Raw genomic sequence first — 21,080 nt, forward strand, 5'->3', positions numbered from 1 at the left:
CAATGGCACAAGGAGCAACATTTGATATAAAAATATTTTGACCTGCTTAAAAAAAATGCCATTTGTGGCAAAAAAGCCTCCTGGCTTCAGGGACACAATAGATATTCAGCATGGTTTGCGTTTTGATGGGTCCTGTGGGAGGCTGTGGAGCATCGCTTCCTCAGCTCGCTGTCACAACAGTGAACTCTTCAGTCAGCAGAAATATTGGCACCAAAACGCTGCTCTCTTTGTGAATGAGCGGGTCTAAATTTATAGTATACAAAAATATCCACGGGGAGGGGGGGGGGGTTGGTTTGTCTTTTTATACCCTGACATTTATCGCATCTGAAAAACCCCAATTACAAAATACACAAAAGTGTAATTGAAAGACACAAAGTTAATCAAAAACGCTTGCAGGGGAAAAAGTGCCCGCTATTTTTTTGACCAATTTTTCAAAAGAAAACTAGATCCTTCCAGTGCATGTCGGATGAAATCACTGTTATATTGATTTTCCTATTTTAAGGAAATAGTCCTCTGATAAGAAGACTATTAACTGAGAAGTTAAGATTACAGCGTTCAGCTTTAAAGGTGGTCTAAAGATTTTTTCACCTACAATAAAAGAAAAATAACATCATAATGGAACATCCCCACTGACAAAACAGAGCTGATTAAGGACTAAGAAAAGCAATAAACTGAATATTTACTCAATTTTGTGGGGGAAAATGTGATTTGCTGATGAGTATTTTAACAGTTCTCACCTTTTCAGTGTTTGTAGGAAAAAACTGTTTCCAGGCATCAAATAGTTTTCCTTTCTGCTTTTATTTGATGCTACCACGGTTTTATTAACCATTATTAAAACTCGTTTCGTCAACAGTTTTGGATTGGTCCAAAGAAATTTGAAATAAACTAAAAGACTTAAAACGAAATTTTAAAATTGAAGAATTGCACTCGCTACTGGTTTAAAGAAAATTCCCAAAAACAGAACAAAAACAGACCAAAACGTCTAAATGAAAAGGAAATCTTTAATGTCACATTGTGGGTTGTAAATACTGTATGATTTGTAGCAGTTGGCAGAATGCAGTCAATGGAAAAGCACATAGTTTGTAACTAAAAAAAAATTATAATACTGCTCTATTATTGCTTTTTACAGACACTTCAGTCATATTGTACGCATTTGCTCAAGAAGATTACAGTGCAATTTATTTTTAAACTGCACGAATGCATCATGGGAAGGAGAAGCAGTGTCAGCTTTCTCAGAGGAACCGTTGCACGTGTCCAGCAGAAATATGTCTGCAGCCCAGTTTTCAACTGTTGCCCAATTTGAATTGGTGTCAGAGGCTTTTATTTTAAAATCACAATAGAAAAGAGACAAAATTATATGAAGAAACGAAAGCTTCTTGATCAATGTGACATGAAGAGAGGTGCGAGCCCTTTGCTAATATGCTACATAAACCCCTTGTCAGGAATGTACTACCAAAACACAGTATGTCCCTTTTCAACCAGTGACTTATCTAAATGTAAAATTTAAAATAATAACAAATGGAATTGTTTTCCAGATCCACGTTTGAAAATTGTGCTGTTTGTTGTGGATCTGTCTCGTTTGGGTAGAGAAGACAGCTCGAGCGAGGCAGGACCACAGTCCAGGCAGCGCGGCCCAGCTCAGCGGGCCTTTGCGTCGGCGAATGCGCGCATCACATGCATTCAAACTCATCGATTCGCTGTTTGGTGTTTCCTGACCGGATCTGTCTGAGGGTCTTGTACTTGTCTCGTCCAGCTTTCATGTTCTCTGCGTGGATCATGTCGTTGACGGTTTTCTTGGTCTCATCGCGAGCGTTGGCCAACTCTGAGCTCAGAGCCTGGAAACACAGTCAGCACAGCAGAGCGTTACAGTTCACCTCTTAGTTTTCTTTTTCTTTTGTTTCCATAAAAGTTTGTATATCATGTAAAATGTAAATAAAGTGCAGGTTTTTGCAAAAAGTTTAACTGAGAAAAAAAAAAGACTCAAGAAGAAGAAGAATTCATTTCTAATTTGATGCCAGCAGTAGTTTTTAAAAATAGAGTCATTTTATCGGTGTTTTGCATCATCTCTGCTTTTCTGACATCACCACTGAAGTGTTTGGGAAAACTTTGTCATTGTTGCTGCTCTAGAGGTCAGGTCTTTAACTAGCACCTGGACTCATACGTGCACGGTGCGGTTCTCCTTCTGAACTAAACAAAAACCTCCCAGAATAACTGAAAATAAAAGTCTGGATTGAAGTCTGAAGGCTTCTGAACCCGCATGCTGAAGCAGAACTGCTCCCCGATATACCGTTAGAAGACGACTTATAAGCTGAGAGCTGACAACAAGGCGGCCCTTCTCTCTGTCTCTATCCTCTCTAGCCCAGATGATGCAGTATCCACAATTTCCAAACAGAACTTCACATTTAGAGTTGTCAGGCAGCCTGACAGTTTCACCTCTGTCCTTCCTCCTCCAGAGAAAGTGGCAGGTGTTTGTTGATCTTGTTTATAAATGCCTTTTCATTGCATAGTGGAGTTTCTACTTGCATTTTTGAATGCCTAGAGGAGCTGTGTTCACTAAAAACAACTTCCTGAGGCTGTGTGTTTGATTTCCACACAATAGCAGTGGTGACTGATGGCTGGACCGTCACCGAGTCTAGGTTTCTGGCTTTTGTTCCTTGTAATCTCAAGTTTTCCTGGATTCTCCGATGTTTAACAAATAGTCGATGCATTCTGCATGTTCTTTGCACGTTCATGTCTCAGAGAATCTTTGGGATTTGGTCACATAACTGAGATATTGTTAATTGAAGTAATTAGTTGTGGTATATTCAGGCCTCAGTAATACACAGTATTTAAGTTAGGGTAGTATCTTTGTAGTATTTATGAATGAATTCAAACGTGACTGAATTACATCTGCTTCCATTTCCTATCCTCTCTTCATCACATGATTCATATCAAATAGAAAAAGTATCGCTTCAACTTCTTTTCTTGTTCTAAGTTTACGTGTTTTTACTGTAAAACTGCAGCGGTGGAACCCACATTCCTGTAGCGTCTGTCTTTTAACAACGCTGACAGCCCAAGACGTGGAGCAAAGACTCACCAGTAGGTGTTTCTGCAGGCGTTCATTCTTCTCGGCCTCCGTCATCCGCTCCTCCTCGCTGCGGTCCTTGTAGGTGGCTGCGGCGGTGAACTCGGCGCTGGCTTCCGCGCTGCTCTCGTCGTTCTCATCGTCCTCGTTCTCCGCATTCATAGGCTCCTGGATGTGAGCTGTCATCACTTTGTTCTTGAGCTCTTCTTTGGTCTTCTCCAGGTCCTCCTGCACTGTGGTCGCCTGCAGAGACCCAGAATTGTTCAAATTAAACTTTCCGAAAGGTATTTTTTCTTTTCAAGCTTTTTAATTTAACAGCTTGAGATGTTTAAGTTATGTGTAATGTAATGTGGATTTTTTTTTTTTTTCCATAAACATGGAAACCAATAATTTGCACAATGGTGATAAGCCGGAATACCAAAATGACTCAGAGGATTTAAAAAGAATTTCGCTCACAGCACAAGCAGCATGAGTCACAGGAGGAAAATCACAGGGCCGGGTTGGCTTTTGTTTGTTTTTTCAAAGAATACGACATGAGCCAATTTAGGAGCCTCTAACCCTCCCATTACCCCCCCCCCCCCTCGACCCCACACAACGAGACCTCCGGGAGGCTGAAACGACTCTGGCACAAGTGGTCGGTAGGATAGCTCAACTTTGATTAGCTTGTCTCTTCTCTATTTTAGTTCAGCTGTTTAGTTTGTTTAGAGCCTCTATTTTTGACCACATGGGGGCATAAAGATCTGCTGTGGTGAGGAAAGACCCACTGACAAAACTGTGACGGGCCGCCACACCTCTTTGTCCCAGAAGAAGTCTTACACCAGGAGCTGACACATGAACTTTCTTGTGTTCTGCTGCCCCCATGTGGTCAGAAGAAGTACTGACACAAAGACTGGCTTCAAGGATACAATTATTTTTTCATTGATTAATCTGCAGGTTATTGGCTTGATTAATTATCTGGTTTCATCAGATGTAAAATTCCTACAAACCGAAACGAAACCCTGCTTTCTCGGTGCCTCCTCACCACGAAGTGGGGGAGGGAATGGAGCTGCACAACTGTGTAAACACAATATTTTCCCGTCAACATTTTTTCTTACATAAACTGCCCTTTCAGATGGAATCGCATACTTTTTTAATGATAAGAGAAACATCTGCATCGGTGCTAAAGAAGCAACTGCAAAAGGTTTCAGTAAGGAAGACCTCACCTTCTCCTGCCACTGCAGGGCCTCATCCTCCTTCTTCTTCTTGGCATCCTCCAGTAGGGAGATCTTTGAGGTCAGGTCAGCTAACTCTGTGGCCTAAAGGAACAAGAATATTCTTTTTAATGGCTGTTTTTCCAACCATCACACTTGTACTCTGGAGGCTTTATGATCAGGTAGCACTGACCAGATGTTCTTGGTTCTTCATCTGACTCTGCGACTGCTGCAGCAGCGCCATCTTGGCGTCCTCGGCTCCCTTCAGCTCAGACTCCAGACGCTCAGACTCCACCTGAGCCCGCTTCCTCTCCTGCTCCAGCTCCAGGGCCCTGTGCGTCTGCTCCTCCAGCTCTGTGATGATGCACGTTGACGCACGAGTGTAAAGGTTAGTGTCACGCGATGCGAATGTCGTCCGTTACTGCAGCAACAAGCGTGGCTTGAATTCTTACACACCTTGTTGGGCTTTTTTCGTCTGCTCCTCGATCTGCTTTAGTCGTTCCATCAATTCCTCCTTTTCTTTTTCAATTTTCTCCTTTTCCTTTTCTGCAACTTCTCTTTTTCTCTTTTCATTCTCTAGGAGAGCTCTAAAAAAACGGGAGGCAGAGTTTGGGATGAATCACTGCAGCCGCTCAGAAGTCGAGCTGAAAATGTGCTTCACACCTCACATTCAAAAACATATTTAGACATATAAAAGTGAATAAAGGCAAGCCATCACCCACAATGCAGTTGTTATTCTGGTGCAGCCTGTAAAATACTTGCTGATTCTTACCTCTCCATCTTTTTGAGATTCTTCTCCTCGCGAGCCTGGGCCTTCATCTGCTGCACCTCGATGGTGTCGGGCTTGCGGCGGCGCATGTACAGCTCGTGGTTGCCCATGCACAGAGCCAGAATGCGCTTGTTGATGCGCAGTCTCGGAGCGTAGAACACAAAGTCCTGCAGTCACGAGATTAAAGATCTCTATAGTAAATGAAAATATCTTAAAAGGTTCATTCATAAACGGGATTATCTTAAGAGTTAGCGTTAACATACGGGAGCTTTCTTGTCGATTGGTTTGATGACAAACTTCTTGTCGTTGAAGGAAATGTTCCTTATTTCACTCCAAGGAAATCCGATTTTGGGAGTCATTCTGTTGAAGGAGGCAGAACCAGAACTCTGTTAGCCGGACATCAACATGCGATGATCAGCGCTAACGAACAATATACCAGATTTGCAATCCCGTACTTGTCGTTCTGTTCATAAATGTTGAGCCCCAAAGCGTCCACGCCCAACCACAGCTCCGTCCCCTTCTTATTCTTGATGTTGAAGTAGTTGACTCCGTACATCTCCAGGTCTTGAGCAATTTTCAGATACTCCATCATGGACTCCTCTCTGTCAACAAAAGGGAAATTTGAAAGTCACTCACAGACTGGTGGAGGGGAATTTTTTTTTTAGAAAACAGGTAACAATACAAGTGCGCAAAACAAAAACGCATACAGGTACAGGACAAGAGGGACACTAGAAAACAAACAAAACAAACAGACAAAAAATAACAGTACAAAACAACAAAATCAATGTTTTTGCTCAGATTTCTTATATGTGGGCGTGTATGAGTATGATGGTTTTCTAGAATGATGGTTATTTTAGGAGAGAAACAGTAGCCAAAAAAAAAATAAAGCTAAATAAATAAATAAATAAATACATAAATAAATAAGGAAAAATGATTAAGAAAAAAAAAAAAGGGTTTAAAAGGGGTAGTCATTAATGCAGGAAGAAATGAGAGAGAATGGAGGGAAATTTTAACCCAAGGATCACACAGAAAGTCCCATTGAAACCGATTTGAGGCCATTGAGGTGCCGATGTGGCGTAAAACTCTCCTGGACACTCAGGTCTCAGTCGGTATTTTTAGCCAAGAAGGTAAATGTTCCACTTGAAATCGCATTTACTGTAAAGAGAGAGCGTGCAAACATTCTCACACATATACAAGGGAGCGTGCACGTCACCTCATCATGCTCTTGTGTTCCTCGTGCCACACTTGAATCCTCTCCTCCCACTGCTCCTTGTTGAGTTTGTGCTGATCCAGAACTCTGGGAACGAGAGGCGCGTTACGAGTGGTTCAGAGTAAAACCGCCGCGTCGGGACGGTGCAGGAGCAAACCCGCGTTACCTCTGAGGGAGCAGGTGCTCGCCGTTCAGGTAGCCCGGCGTGTGGACCTCCTTGTTGTAGTCGGCGAACTTGGCCTGCACGGCGTACGAGGCCAGCAGCACCGCCGTCTCCGGGGGGCAGTAGATGTCATCGTTTAGGATCGCCTCCTTCACCTGCAGGAAGAACAGCCGCTGTGTGGCATCCTGGATTAACTCCTCTGAAACATCCTCGGGGAAGAACTTGGCACGGAACTTGAACAGCAGCGGGCTTTCCTTCCTCACATCCTGGGCTGTCACCTGAAATAAAACAGAGCCCGGGTGAAGCTTTTGATTCAGCGGAGCCATTAAACTCCACACAGAAGCGCTGAGGAGGGTTGTGGACAAGGTGTCAGGGAGCTCACCTTTTTATTGAGCTTCAGCCATGTGGAGAAGCCCTTTGTGTCCTGGTATTGGAGGCCAAAGTACCAGATCTCTCGCAACCCGATGGTCTTCACAACCTTAAAGCATTAAAAAGGCGTATTAATGCGCTGCTTCAAGCTGCTACAAAGCCGGGACTCGTCTGTGTGAAGCCTGAATGCTCTTCCTGCGGCTGTGTGAGTTTCCTCCTTCCTTTTCAGGCTAGTTCTGTGGGCCTGGCTGTGCCCCCTTCCCCCCCACAACCCCACACTGAATAAATCAGCTAAAGAGAATGGATTGAACAGATTGATGGCAGCGCTTCTTGCCGAGCGTTGACCTCCCTGGGGAATACGTCCCCGACCTACTGACCTGATGTGTGTCCTTTCCACCTTACAGATCTATGGATGGATCCTGCTGGGTAAATACCTCATTAGTTTGGGACAAAGGCTGAGTTTGAGCTCTGAAAGCTCCAACAATACAAAACTCACCACCTCCAGAACTCTGACTTATTATAGCTACTTTTTAATGTTTCCCCTTAAAATCTCTCTTTATCTTTTTAATTTAAATTAAATTATGTTTTTAAACAAATTTTTAAACTCGATGATTTTATCATCATTGATTCTTTTGTTGCATTTGCAATTAACTGCTCAATTTTGCAATGAATTTGTCCCACAAGGTATTTGATCTTATTGGTTTTATTATCTTCATTTCCTATAAGCTGCTTTCCTTCATGTCTTGTTGGTAATCAATTTTTTCTCTCCCAAACTGCACTGATAATAATTGACGATAAATGAAGAGGGTGACTGAAACTTTAATCAATAAATCAAAGAATAAGTCAACAATTCACTGATAACAAAGAAACGATTGCCATTATTAGAATTGTAACACTGCAGTTTAAAATACAGCAACTTTTTAGTTTACATATGACCATAGCTTCAGTTTTTAAAGTCATAAGGATAAAAATAAACACAACGTCAGACAGAAAACATACTAAAACATTCAATAATACTGAAGTCATAATAAAGTTGTCTTTAAAAAGCTCAAGTCGGGTCCGAAGGTTCTCCTACCTGGTCAAAGAGCTGCTTTCCTGTTGTATTGGGCTGAATGGCGAACTCCAGTTCAGCGTCCATTGTGGTGACTCTTACACTAATCTGAGGAACAGAGGAGATGGAGGAGAAAAATCAGCCATTTTACATACAATTAAAGCCATTTGACTCCCTCACAAAATGTATTCAGGGTTCTTGGCAAAATCGGTCAATCAAAATACTTTAATAATCCCAGGGGGAAATTATTTTCATTATAATTTTTTTATTTATTCATATATATATATATACACACACACACACACACACACACACATATACACACACACATATGTTTATATATATATATATATATATATATATATATATATATATATATATATATATACATACATACATATGTTTATGTATATATATATATATATATTAGGGCTGTGCGATTAATCGATTTTAAATCTAAATCGGATTTATTAATCACAATCGATGTTAAAAAAAGGAAAAAAGGAAAATCGGAAAATCGATTTTCCTTTTTTGCAGCTGGCTGCATTACAGACAGAGCTCGTCTAGTCATCTTTGTTTGGTCAAGAAAATTGTAAAATTTTGTCACTTTACTAAACTCAAGGAGGATTTACAGTATCTTTCAATTGCACTTCATTCCCAATAGGGAAATTTGTTTGCTATTTTTCTTTAAAAATAAAGATAAATATTTAAAACAATTTATTCCATATTCTTTTGTAGTTTTACCAAAAAAATCGAAATCGAAAATCGGGTTTTCAGAGAAAAAAAATCTGGACTTTTTGGTAGTATGTGTGTGTGTATATATATATATATACACACACACATATATATATATATATATATATATATATATATATATATATATATATATATATATATATATATATACATATATATATGAATAAATAAAAAAAAATAAAAAGAGAACTTAAGCAACAGCAAGTCCTTGTGTTAAGAATGATTTAATAAACTAATAAAAGCATATTGGTCTTTTTCATTTTGGTCTTTGAGCTGTCAACGACTCTCAATGAAGGCGCTCTACAGTCCAATCAGGTCTGCTCCGAACAACCTGACAATCACGCCATCATCACATGACTTAAGTGTCCTATTTTGATACAAGTGGGCATAATTAATAAAGGCCGTGTCTCGCGGCTCCACACTGTGTTTGAAAAGTGTACCAATCAGAGTCTGCGTCAGTAGAACTTATCTACAGGAAGTAACCACATCCTCTGGCGGCGGGGCCTTGTGAGGCAAGACCGCCACATACCGATCTCTCTTGAGTCGTCTACATCCTGCCGTGTATCACAAACCTGTGTGCTGTTCAAACTCCGCACAAGTCGAGAGAACAAATAGTAAATACCGAAAAGTGGTCTCATTTCCTGTTCAGGTTGGTCGCAGCTCGTCGATAGAGACTCGTATTTTCCAAGGATGTGCGATGTTGTTATGCGTTTCAAGGCCAAGAGCCAAAAGTTGAATAAATTCACGTAACCTCTAAGCTTCCCTCTAAGAGGTTACCTGGAGTTAAACATGTTCCTGTTAGCTGACAAGGCAGGATTTTTCCTTCTTTTTTTAAACTTTCTCTCTCCTCTAAGAGATGTTGAAAGCAGCAGCATGCGTGCCTGTTGGGAAATAACTGTGCAGACAGAGGCCCACGCCTGCCCTGGACAACAATGGTATGCATTATTTCCCACTTGCGGGGCTGATTAGAGTTGCGTTCTTTCCCATCCATGTCAGCAGGACCCCATTTACTGTTCAGGACACTTTCCCCTCTGCCACTTCCTGCCATCCCCAGCAGCTAGGAGCCCGAGTAAAACCTTCGATCTGGGCCTGCATTACACTCATTTATAATTATTTATGCATGGCAACATCTTCGCCGGCGTTTATGAGCGTACTTGAACATGAGAGTTCACGACCACCCTGCTGGTGATTAAGCGCTTTCATTTCCGGATGCAGACCGGTTGATGTTGCATGAATAGGAAACTGAGTATGAATTTTCTGCCTGGTTTGGGTGTGTCGCTCATGGCCTCAGAACTCAAAAACACTTCAGGCCCTATTATTAGCACACGCAGAAAAAACAGTGCTCACAGCCCCATGTGTCGTGTTTCCATTACTTTTTAATCAGCCGTTGGTTTTATCAGATCAGAAAAACACATTTTTCTTTATGAAGTCCATCTGCTGCATTGCTGTACTTAATTGTTGTTGGCTTGTTGAATTATCCGTCACATGTAGCTGCTCCAACAAATCCTTGATGTCACAGCCTGAAAGTTCATTTTGATTCGCTTCATTTGTGTTTCTCATCCAGTCCAGCTGTCATTTTACTTGTCTTAACAAAACGGCTCTTTTTCACATCTCACTTAAATTACATCATCTTTAATGACCATAACAGAGACAGGAAAAGAAGAAAAACTCCTTTTCCCCGTCTATACACACACTTTCAATTACTGCTATTATCATTATCACACAAAAGAATCTCACTTCACAGATAGATAGATAGATAGATAGATAGATAGATAGATAGATAGATAGATAGATAGATAGATAGATAGATAGATAGATAGATAGATAATTAGGTTATCTATCTATCTATCTATCTATCTATCTATCTATCTAACACACTCAGAAAGGTCATGCCAGTGATGTTTAATAAGTATAACATAAGATTGTACTTGATTAAGTATCACACAACAAATTGAGATGAATAACCTACATGCTGTTGTTTTATTTCTATGTTACTGTTTTAGTATAAACCTGCTAAAAATGTAATAACGGGCAGTTAAAGTAGGGCTTTAAATAAGGCTTTGTACAGGAAAGTGGAACATGCCGACGAATGATGTTGTAGTTTGTACTTCCCTTCTGCTAAACATGTGACAACAGATGAAAATAACAAAAAGTAACGACACGATTATCTTCAATAACTGCAACTCCAGCAATTACGTGACATTATGGTCATTTTTTATATTTGCAGCATGAACAAACTACAACAGAGAGTAAATGTTATCATTTAGGGTTCAGCAAGTGTTTTAATCTGAAAAATAAATGTCTTTGTTAAATTTCACAGCAGTAAATCTAGCAGTTACTCGCATGTTGCTAAATAATGTAAATTACAAAGCAAAAGAAAACGACAGGTAAAGAAACACACCAAAAAGGTGAATTGAACAAACTAAGGAAGTTGTGTTAACGCTGTTATAAAAATACATTTAGAGTGCACACTTTCTCGTGATCACATCTGTTAAGAGACAAAAGTGACAACTGGTGCAAGTGGGGCGTGAGCTGCGGCAACACCCCAGATTGAATGCCTAGATAGTGGAAGCAAAAATAACAAAAGCTAAAAATGAATCCCCCCACCCAAATAAAATAAAAGTATGCAGAAGAGACAAAAAGTCATGCGAGAAAACGGTCATATTTATTCTCATATTGAAGCATCCAGCCTTTGCTCCACATGTTTAGAGAGTTTACACAAAACATTTTGGAGATCAAAGTTCAAAGGGATTTTCCCAGCATTCACAGTCACCACCCGTCCATTCTCACACCAGCGTTATCTCCGTGAGTGAGTCACATCCTTTATCCATCCAATCCAAGGCCAGACAACAAAAAGATAACGCTAAGTAGCTATAGAAACAACAAAGCAAAGTGATCATCATCAGCTGCTACACATATCTGACCCACATTTCTCTGACGTAACCGAGCGTCCGGACCATGAAACCCTGGACAACCGGCCGGCCGTCACATCCATGACGCTCCGAGCTGATGAGGTCAACTTCAAGTCAACAGCTCCACAACAATGCGTTTGCTCGGTAACCACAGAAGCTACCCGACTCCCAGCTTATCGGAAACACTAAATATAGACACCTGAGCCCTTCCAGTGGAGTAGGATGGGTATTTTAAAATGTGAAGTCAGGATATTATCAGTTTGGACAATGTCCAGCACAATATTGGATGTGGTTGGAGTTATCGTGGGTGTGTGGTGCAGCAAACAGCCTTGCGTTGTTGTCGCTTAAAGCAAATACAAGAGAAATCATGTGAAAAGACATGTGAGCGAGACAATGAGCATGTTTATATCCGCCGAAGTCGAAGTACATGATCACTAACCCCTATTCGCATTTTTTTTTTAGCTGAAAGGGAAATATAACTGAGTCTGTTAAGACATCAGCTATGTTGGTGTCGTGCTCAGGTTTTCTTCTGTGTTTGTCTGCATTCACATTTTCATGCGTCTTTGCATCTCCCTGAACAAACCCTGCGGCTGAGTGACAGGAAGAGGCGGAGTGGGGGATAAGGTGAGGTTTCTGTCAAACCAGGGAAGCATGCACAGACACACACATGCACAAAAGACGAGGTCTTTTAGCAACCGTTTCTTCAGTTTTTAAATCTGTCACCACAAGCACTATGAAACTGAGTTTTCATGGTGAATGGTTAACAAAGAATAAAACTGGTTTCATTTCTGCTGTTTTACTGTTCAGCACCTGTGTGAACCCATCAGTTCAGTTTCATATGTTTGTGCAAACTCATCACATGTTTAAAAATGACTACTGAGGGATTGCAGACAATCCCTGCTGAGCCTGCTCAGCCAACTTAAGTCTTTCCCTTTTTTGGTGCAAAGAAATAATGAATGAATCCTCTGGATTCAAGCTTGAATTCCCAACAGACAGAGAAGAAAACTACTGCTAGACGTCATTAGATTGGCATACAAGCAATCTGAGAAATTAAGCATGTTCTGCACATTGAGTGACGAGCAAAATAGTAACAACAAAAGACAAGACAGCCAAAGATGCTAAATCAAACTGAAATTAAAAAAAAAAGGATTAGGCAATAATAGTGGTAACCATCTCCTTCAGAATACATGTCCTTATCTAAAAGTTTTTCATGTAAATACTTTTAAAGACTATACTATACTTTCTTCTAAACCTACAAAGATCCAACCCCCACATATTTGACCTGTTCATTAGTGTTGTTTTAAAACATCCTCATTCTGAATTCATAATTTGTACAGTAACTGTGTTGTGTTTTGCTAATGTCATTCCTCTGGTGTTTAAAGAGTTTAAAGTTGATTTAGTGGCCTATAAACTTCTCATCTCATCATCTAATAAAGCAGTAGATTATAAATTATCAATCAATCAATCTTTATTTGTATAGCACATTTAAACAACCAAGGTTTACCAAAGTGCTTCACAGAAGTTTAAGAACAAATAAATACTAAAACCAGTAATAATTAAAACACACACATTTTTTAAATTACTAGTAAAACCCCCAATACAGTCCCAAATTGGTTAAAATGAGCTTAAAAGGGACTATTAGGGGCCATTATGTATATAATGATATTACTGAGATTACTTACTTGTGGAACTCTGATGTCCTTACAACCTCCAGAAAGAAAACAATGTAAAGAAAGCTATTTGTGTGAAAACAGCAGAAGTTTTGATTGTGGTATTTCCACCAGCACCAGCTCCACACAGCCTTAATCTGCTCTGCTATGTGCAGAACCGACCCATTTAATCTCCTGCTTGCATAGCTCCAGTACCTCCACTGCTTTTCATTTACCATGTCTCCATAGACACACCAGTCACAAGTCTGGTCCCAGAACAACTACACCCGGCTCCATTTCTACATGCTGGGCTAAAACGGTAAGCCTTATATTTCTGTACGTCCTGATAAAGTTGTTTTAGGAGATCATATGAAAAACCGAGTGAAAAATCTGCTGGTTGTCTGATATGCTAACACTCATATGACTTTATAATTGAAACTTTGATAGGAATGTGAGAGATTTTTTTGTCGTAGTTACGTTGGGAAAAAAAATACTTCCACTTTTGTACGTTAAAAGTAGTAAAACCAAATATTCTTAAATGTTTCTATGTGATTTGGTGTTATTTCATTAATAAAGCTAGGAGTTTTAAAACAATAGGACTACTTCAGAATGTAAAAATACACTTTAAAAGATAAAAAAAGAGAGAAATACAAAGTCTCGACTTGCTGCACCGCTATAAATGCAATCTGAAGTGGAGCATGGCATCGGAGGACCACGCTGGGGGAAACAGGGAGGAGAACAGACAGACTGTGATGTGAAAGTCCATATAAGGCTGCAGGCGAGGAAATTACCAGAAAGGAACTGATGTAAGTGCAGAAACCTTGAGTCACAACATGACTTCCTTGGGAAACTGAAGCACTGCCAAGAGCAGTCCAGCAGAGACAGACTCTCAGTAATTATTGCTTTTGTGAAACTTCTTGAATGTAACTTAAATACTGGATAAAAAAAACTAAAACATGGCAACAGTAAACAGAAACGCTCTTTTGAAAAAAAAAAAACAACAACAAACAAACTAAAGCATGAATCTTGAGCTGGCTTAGCCAGCTGGAGTTGGACGTGAACACAACTTTCCCTGGGTTTTGCTGAATCTCTGTACAGACCTTTCGTTATTCATTCACCTTGTCAGCTGAAGCTCCACAAAAGGAAACACACACGTCTGAGCTGCAATACACGGAGATTTGACCAGTTTATCAGCTTTATTGTTTTCATATGCATCTGCAAAACCCCGACCTAATAACTTCCGCAGTACAGCCCGAGTTTATATCTCTGGTTCTGGCAGCACATCACACGGTGCATATACATCTCAAAAAGTCACAAATCTTTGTTTATTTGGCGAAAAACCCTGCTGCTTCCTTTTACCTGCCTTCTACTTCTTCATAAACAAATCGCCAACATTCTGTACAACACAATCACGCTGCAGTTGCCACTGCCAAATACTTCCTTCTGAATTGTTTGAGACCCCAAACAGTTCCTGCAGAAGCTACAGCACCAACTCATGTGGGGAGAGAAATCTTATTTATAATAGATATATAGCCAATATTATACTATTTAATATCAGTATTGATATTATTTCTGTGGCGGTTTAAATGGTTTGAAATAATAGCTTTGCAAAGCTCATGTCATCATTCTAGGTGGAAACTATGAAAAAATGTTGAGGAAGTGCCAGCGAAACAGGAAGAAAACAGATATAAGCCAGCATTTGTTTAGTTAGTTTCACAAAGTTTTCGTGTGATATGAAACCTTACAGTGAGAGATAAATTAGCACTCCTGGGTTTGTTTATCAATGACATGATAAACTAACCTAAAAGAGCCTGGTGTTCATTGGCTGGGCCAAATAAAGCAAAATCACTGCAACCATCAGCGAGAGTTGAGATATCACAGCTGACCTTCATGTCACTGGTCATGATTTCACTAACATAATGTTCTTTCTAAAGTCAGATTGTGGGTATCTGAGAACGAACTGTGAGTAAGAGACGGCTGCATGCAGAGTCCACAGTTTCCTATTATCCTGTCCATTCAGACGGCATACCACAGAGCCAAAACCCAACATTTAAATGCACGCCGTCATCAGTGGCAATTACAAGAGATGGGTCCGAAACCGCTTTCCATTCTGCGACCGGGGCGAAGGAAGAATGGGGGAAACCCTGGGCTGTGGCTATCCTGCACTGTTTGCATCAGAAGACCTGCCTTTGTGTGGTCTCCCCCTGATTTTCTTTGTGCAGGACTGCACACATCCCCTTTTTGAGTTTGGGGCTCCTCATCCTCACACCATCATTCAGAGCTGAGAAAAAAAAGTTGAATCCCCCCCCCTCAGTGCCTTTATTTGGTATTATGATGGATTTGATTTTTAATGTGGGCTTTTTGGTATGTTTCTCCAGATTTGGGCAGCACAGCTGGCCTGGGTGACAGCTGAAGCCTTGCTGGAGCAGGCAGCCTGCAGCAGCCAGGCCTGCAGCAGCAGCAGCCAGGCCAGCTCGCTGCTGCTGCTGCAGGCCACACTTCCGCCCAACGCCGACAAAAGACGGCCACATCCCAGGATTTAAAGCCACTACTTTATACTCTCACATTTACCTACACTTTTTAAGCTTAAAAACGCGGGATTTCATTATAGGCGCTAATTTAAGTGAACAACAGGGGCGGGGGGGCGCGCATGCGCACACACTTAACGGGAAAGTACCACAGCGGTCTTCGGGGTTTTGATTTTTAAAAGTAAAAGATGATAAAACGCCAAAAAAGACGCACTTTAAATAAAAACTGTTGGTATTTTATTGCGAGTATTTGGTATCTACGTAAAAACAGTTACATTTTAAAGGGGTAGAGGAGGGGGGAAAAAAGACTAAAGGAGGGGGGAGGAAAAAAGAAAGACATGATAATGATGATGTAGTATTCAGTCTTACCGTTTTCGGCATCTTTCCTCTTCTTTTTTCCGCTCAGGCTTGATGTAAAGTTGTTAAATCAGACGACTGGTTGTGGAAACCAAGAGAAAACTTTTTCCCATCAGAACAACGGCGCCAAACAAACGCAAACGTCACTTTCTTTTCTTTTCTTTGTTTTTTTTCTTTTGTTGATGTTTTGTTTGACTGCGAAGAGCAGCTTTCGCTGGAGGAGGGAGTGCTTGCTCTTTGTTTCGCCTTAAAGTAAAATGGACAGTCTGGGAGCCTCTGGTTTCCTGCTAACGGTGCCCTGCTGCAGAAACCACACCCAGCGCGATGACAGCAGCCAGCCAGGCCGAGCAGAGGCTGCAGCCGGCCGGCTGGCTCCGCCCGCGGGGCCGCATCATCAGGGCCCCCAGACCCGCGCTGGTGCTGCTAACGCCTGATTTATGGTTCCGCGTTACACCAACGCGTTGCCGTTGCGCGTCGCCGCGTAACTACGCCGTACCCTACGGCGTAGGCTCTGCGTCGTTTTAACGCAGAACCATAATTCAGGCCTAAAACGCACCATTCCCCCTTCAAATGTCACTACATTACATCAGCACAGCGTAGACTTTCTTTTTCTAGGAGGAAATCTCAAGGGTGGGATCATTTTTTTTATTTGAAAGTGTAATTGTCATGTTATTTAGTTAACCACTGCACTGGTTAACTAAATAAACTCAGGGCCCAGTTAACATATTCTAGCCATGTGGGGGTAAATCTGGGTTAAATGGCGGTTATTTACGGTTGTAAAGACTAAAAAAAGAGCAGATGGTCTGGGTCCCACATGTAGCATGTGTAAGAAGAACTGGACAACGCCCCTGTGACGTCACAAGGAGGTTTTTTTTGAAGAAGGCTTCTGGAGCCTCTTTGTCCTCTACTATTAGGGCTGGGGCATAACTGTCAAGTTTTACATTTTCCGCCACTTCACTGAGTTTCCCGGCCAAACCTCTCACTTTTAACGATCCCTTAAATGTCACTACATTACATCAGCTGAGCTTAGACTTCTGTTTTATAGAATAGAATAGAATAAGCTTTATTGGCCAAGTATGAACATGCCAGACAGGGAATTTGCTTTTGTTTTTTTTTTGCTCACTGAACCCAGATTTAAATAGTTACAAACAGTAACAGACAAATGGCTCTTATTAACATATATACAATTTAAAAGTGAAAGGTGCAACAGTATGAAGTAGACATGGTTATTGAAAGGTGCATTGTTACAGCATATGATTGTGGTTACCGTATTTTCTGGACTATAAGCCGCTACTTTTTTCATAGGTTTTGAACCATGCGGCTTATACAAAGGTGCGGCTATTCTGTGGATTTTTCTTCCACCGCTCGGGGGAGTGCTAACCGGAATTAGAATAAAAACTAAGACAAAATAAATGCAAAGAAGAATACGCTACTTCTTCTTTAGCAGATAGAAGTAGAAGCAGATTTCAAACAGATAAATAGATAAATAAATACTGGTTATTTTCTCTAGGTTCTGTCCAGTTTTAATCAGCAAAGTTGCTGCCGTGTTAAAAGACACCGTTAGGAAAGGATCTATTTAGGTACAAACATGTACATCATTTACAGCTCAAAATCCTTCTGTACATGTAGTAAATATCTAATCTAACAACATAAATATCTGCGGCTTGCATATCTTTTTTTCTAAATAGAGCGGATGCGGCTTATATACAGGTGCGGTTTATATATCTTTTTTTTATTGTTTTTTTTTTTAAATAGAGCTGATGCGGCTTATATACAGGTGCGGCTTATAGTCCAGAAAATACTGTATTATTATTATTATTATTGTTATTATTATTATTATTATTATTATTATTATTATTATTATTATTATTATTATTATTGCACAGTGATTGACTACTCTGAGACTCTATGAGTTATGAGAGTTCATCAGAGCAACAGCTTGGGGGAAGAAACTGTCTCTGTGTCTGGAGGTTTTGGCTACAGAGCTCTGTAGCGCCGTCCAGAGGGGAGGAGTTCAAACAGTCTGTGTCCTGGTGTGAGGGGTCTGCAGAGATGATACCTGCCCGTTTCCTGGGCCTGGACAGGTCCAGGTCCTGGATAGATGGGAGGTTAGTCCCAATTATCCTCTCTGCAGACCTGATTGTCCGTTGCAGTCTGTGTCTGTCTAGATTGGTGGCCGATCCGAACCAGACAGTGATGGACGTGCACATTCTAGGAGGAAATCTCAAGTGTGGGATACATTTTTTTTTTTTTCAGTCTAAGGTCTAAACGTCCTTTTGTTTGAAAGTGCAATTGTCATGTTATTTAGTTAACCACTGCACTGGTTAACTAAATAAACTAAGGCCGAATGAACATATTCTTGCCAAATCTGGGTTAAAGTCGGTTATTTACGGTTATAAGGACTAAAAAAAGGGCAGATGGTCTGGGTCCCATATGTAGACTGTGTAAGAAGTGGACAACGCCCCTGTGACGTCACAAGCAGGTTTTTATGAGGCGTGCTTCTGAAGCCTCTTTTTCCTCTAGTACTAGGGCTGGAGATTGATTCAAATGTCAAGAATCGATTCGATTCCGATTCTTAAGATTCAGAATCAATTATCACGATTTGATTCAATCCGATATTGATTTGGGTTAATGTTATTACTAAAAATGTTTTTTTGACGCCTTGGACCGGAGAACTTGGTGATGTCGCAACATATGGTCCCTGAGATCGGTTGTATTACCGCAATAGTTCACTTCTATTTGGCATGCCTTGCAAATGGCTTTGTTTTTGTCCTGCTCACCTTTCTTGTCGTCGGTTCTGAACCCAAAATGGCACCAGATACTAGATTTAAAGCTTTCACGAGTTTTCAAAACTGCCGCTTTGTTATCGCTAACGCTACTCTTCGATGGCATGTTCATTGTTCGATAGTTTCACACCACGCAAATGCGTGAATTAAATGACGTGACAACTGGGATTAAAGTTCAACTTGCGAAAATGTAATAATAAAAAAAAAGATCTTTTAGACATACAAATTGATTTCTAGGAATTAATATGAGAATTGATTTAGAATCGGGGAATTGTTTTTTTTCAACACAGGCCTATCTACTACATAGATCCCCGACCACTGGGCTGTGGGTCGTTCGGTACCGGGCTGCAATAAGAATCACAAACTTATTTGAAATTATATTTAAAATATATGTTTCCAACTGGACTCCTCTCACCTCAGTCTCAGTCCTTTTCCATTACAGTTTTGTACCACCTCAATGTGGCTGGGGCCTCGCTCTCGTTCCCTGTTGCCCCATCGAGCTCCCTCTGGATGCGGTTGTCAAACACGAGGCACAGAATCACGTGGACCTCCTCACTGCACCACGGAGTAGGTTCACTTGCTATTTTTTTTCTCCGTACCAAAGCTTAGTTGTAAAGTAAATATCGCAGACACTGTTGCCAGGTTTTAAATACAGCAGGTTTGAAAGAGTTACTATCTGGCCAATCAGCAATCTGCAGCCTGGTGACGTTGCATTTTCAGCCCAACTCAGCTTGGTTCGAAACCCAGCCCAAATAGCTGCGATAAAAAAGGAGGTACTGACAGGTCGAAGAGTTGAGCCCAGCCGAGTCGGTACTAGCACAGGCTGCCTGCTCTTAAGTATTGTCCTCAGATCCTTCTCGGCCAGCCCACAGCCCGTCATCAACAAAACATACTCTCTAAAATATGTTTACTATGCTCCACAAGGTCGTTATTCACATTTCAGAAGTCAACAAAATGCTGAGGACTAAGTAACACAAGTGATGACAGTTACCTGTGCAAGCTGCTGATCGGAATTTCATTGCACACAAAGTTGATGTTTTATCAAATTTTTGTTTTTATGGATATGATATCTAACTAGGAAGACTAGAACCATTTATTTTTAACCAGACTGTAAATAAGTTTATGTATGCTGCAACTGTTTACCTTTCGACATGCGGGTCAGTGGAGTTTGGAGCCCCTAGTGGCCAGTCAGAGAACTGCAACTTATCTTCCTTCTGGCTTGGCTTTAACTTGGATGTTGAAAAGTTGGCGCTTAGTCTAATTTAATTTCAGAATTATGCGCCCCGAAGCAAAAAGGAAGCCTGTCTGAACCAAATATACGAGGACGCGAGTGGGCTGAATGGACGTGGACGGAGAAAGCAGGGAAATCATGTGAGTCCCTTAGAGTTTTGGTAACACAGTTAAACCAAAAGAAACAGCTAGATCCCACTCAAAGTCTATATACATAAGCACGGGCATGACCACCATGTAATCTGCAGATAAACCCACTCAGGACCTGTATTTGCCGTCCACATAAACCCTTAAGGGCTCTGCACATAAATGATAGCTAGCATGCAGCTTTGTTATGTGAAAATCTCAGATTTCACTGTCTTTCTACTTAAACAATCGACAGGATCTACGTCTTGTCGTCTATATTTATATTTGTAACTTGCAATTTTCAGTGTTTTTGACACAAATCTTTTTTTTTCCCAGATCTGAATTAGGTAAACTGTAAAACCAAAAGGAAATGAGCACATAATGTTCCCTGAGTGATGGTGGCGGTGAATACGGTTACTGTGTAGCAGTGGAAAACATCAAGTGCTCTGGAAACGTGTGAGCGGCAGCCAGACTGTGATGCGGTCGTCAAGGGAGCCGGCCGAGAAGAGTCTGCTAGAGTCGTCGTACTTTTCTTTGCTCATTTTTTAATATCATGTGACGAAGAAAGCGCACGCTCTTCCAAATGTGCTACATGTCAAACACAAAACTGTCTGGTCCGTGTCAGGTATCAACATTAGGTAAATACAGTCTCATGGGAACAATAACATAGGACTCTTTTTTTGCATTTTTGATTCAGTTTCCTTGAGTTTTGCAGGTATTTGTTCAAGAAAAGCTCTTTTAAGGCCCAACAACTCAACTTCAGCCAAGTTAAGGTCTGGACTTTGACTGGGTCATCAAACAGTTGGACTAATGTCTTTTTCTCCTATAATTTTGTAATATTTTCGCTAGAGCTTGGTGTCACATTGTGCCCACACTGCTGCACGAATGCCTCCCTTTTGACTGAATACTTTGGTAAACAG

At 40.8% G+C, this 21,080-nt stretch overlaps 1 protein-coding gene across 1 annotated transcript; it reads right to left on the bottom strand.

Annotated features, from left to right (window-relative positions):
- Window positions 1-983: 983 nt before the first annotated feature.
- Window positions 984-16,331, bottom strand: LOC133459735 (moesin-like). The gene is made up of 13 exons (XM_061739964.1): window positions 16,031-16,331; window positions 7,841-7,924; window positions 6,779-6,874; window positions 6,400-6,674; window positions 6,237-6,320; window positions 5,479-5,625; window positions 5,287-5,383; window positions 5,027-5,190; window positions 4,711-4,841; window positions 4,448-4,608; window positions 4,267-4,359; window positions 3,077-3,307; window positions 984-1,835 (listed from the first exon to the last, which is right to left on the bottom strand). The coding sequence occupies exons 1-13, from the start codon at window positions 16,040-16,042 to the stop codon at window positions 1,671-1,673; spliced, it is 1,740 nt and encodes a 579-aa protein (XP_061595948.1). The 5' UTR covers window positions 16,043-16,331; the 3' UTR covers window positions 984-1,670.
- Window positions 16,332-21,080: the final 4,749 nt, after the last annotated feature.

This window comes from Cololabis saira, chromosome 14 (assembly GCF_033807715.1).
Source record: "Cololabis saira isolate AMF1-May2022 chromosome 14, fColSai1.1, whole genome shotgun sequence".
Classification (NCBI taxonomy): domain Eukaryota; kingdom Metazoa; phylum Chordata; class Actinopteri; order Beloniformes; family Belonidae; genus Cololabis; species Cololabis saira.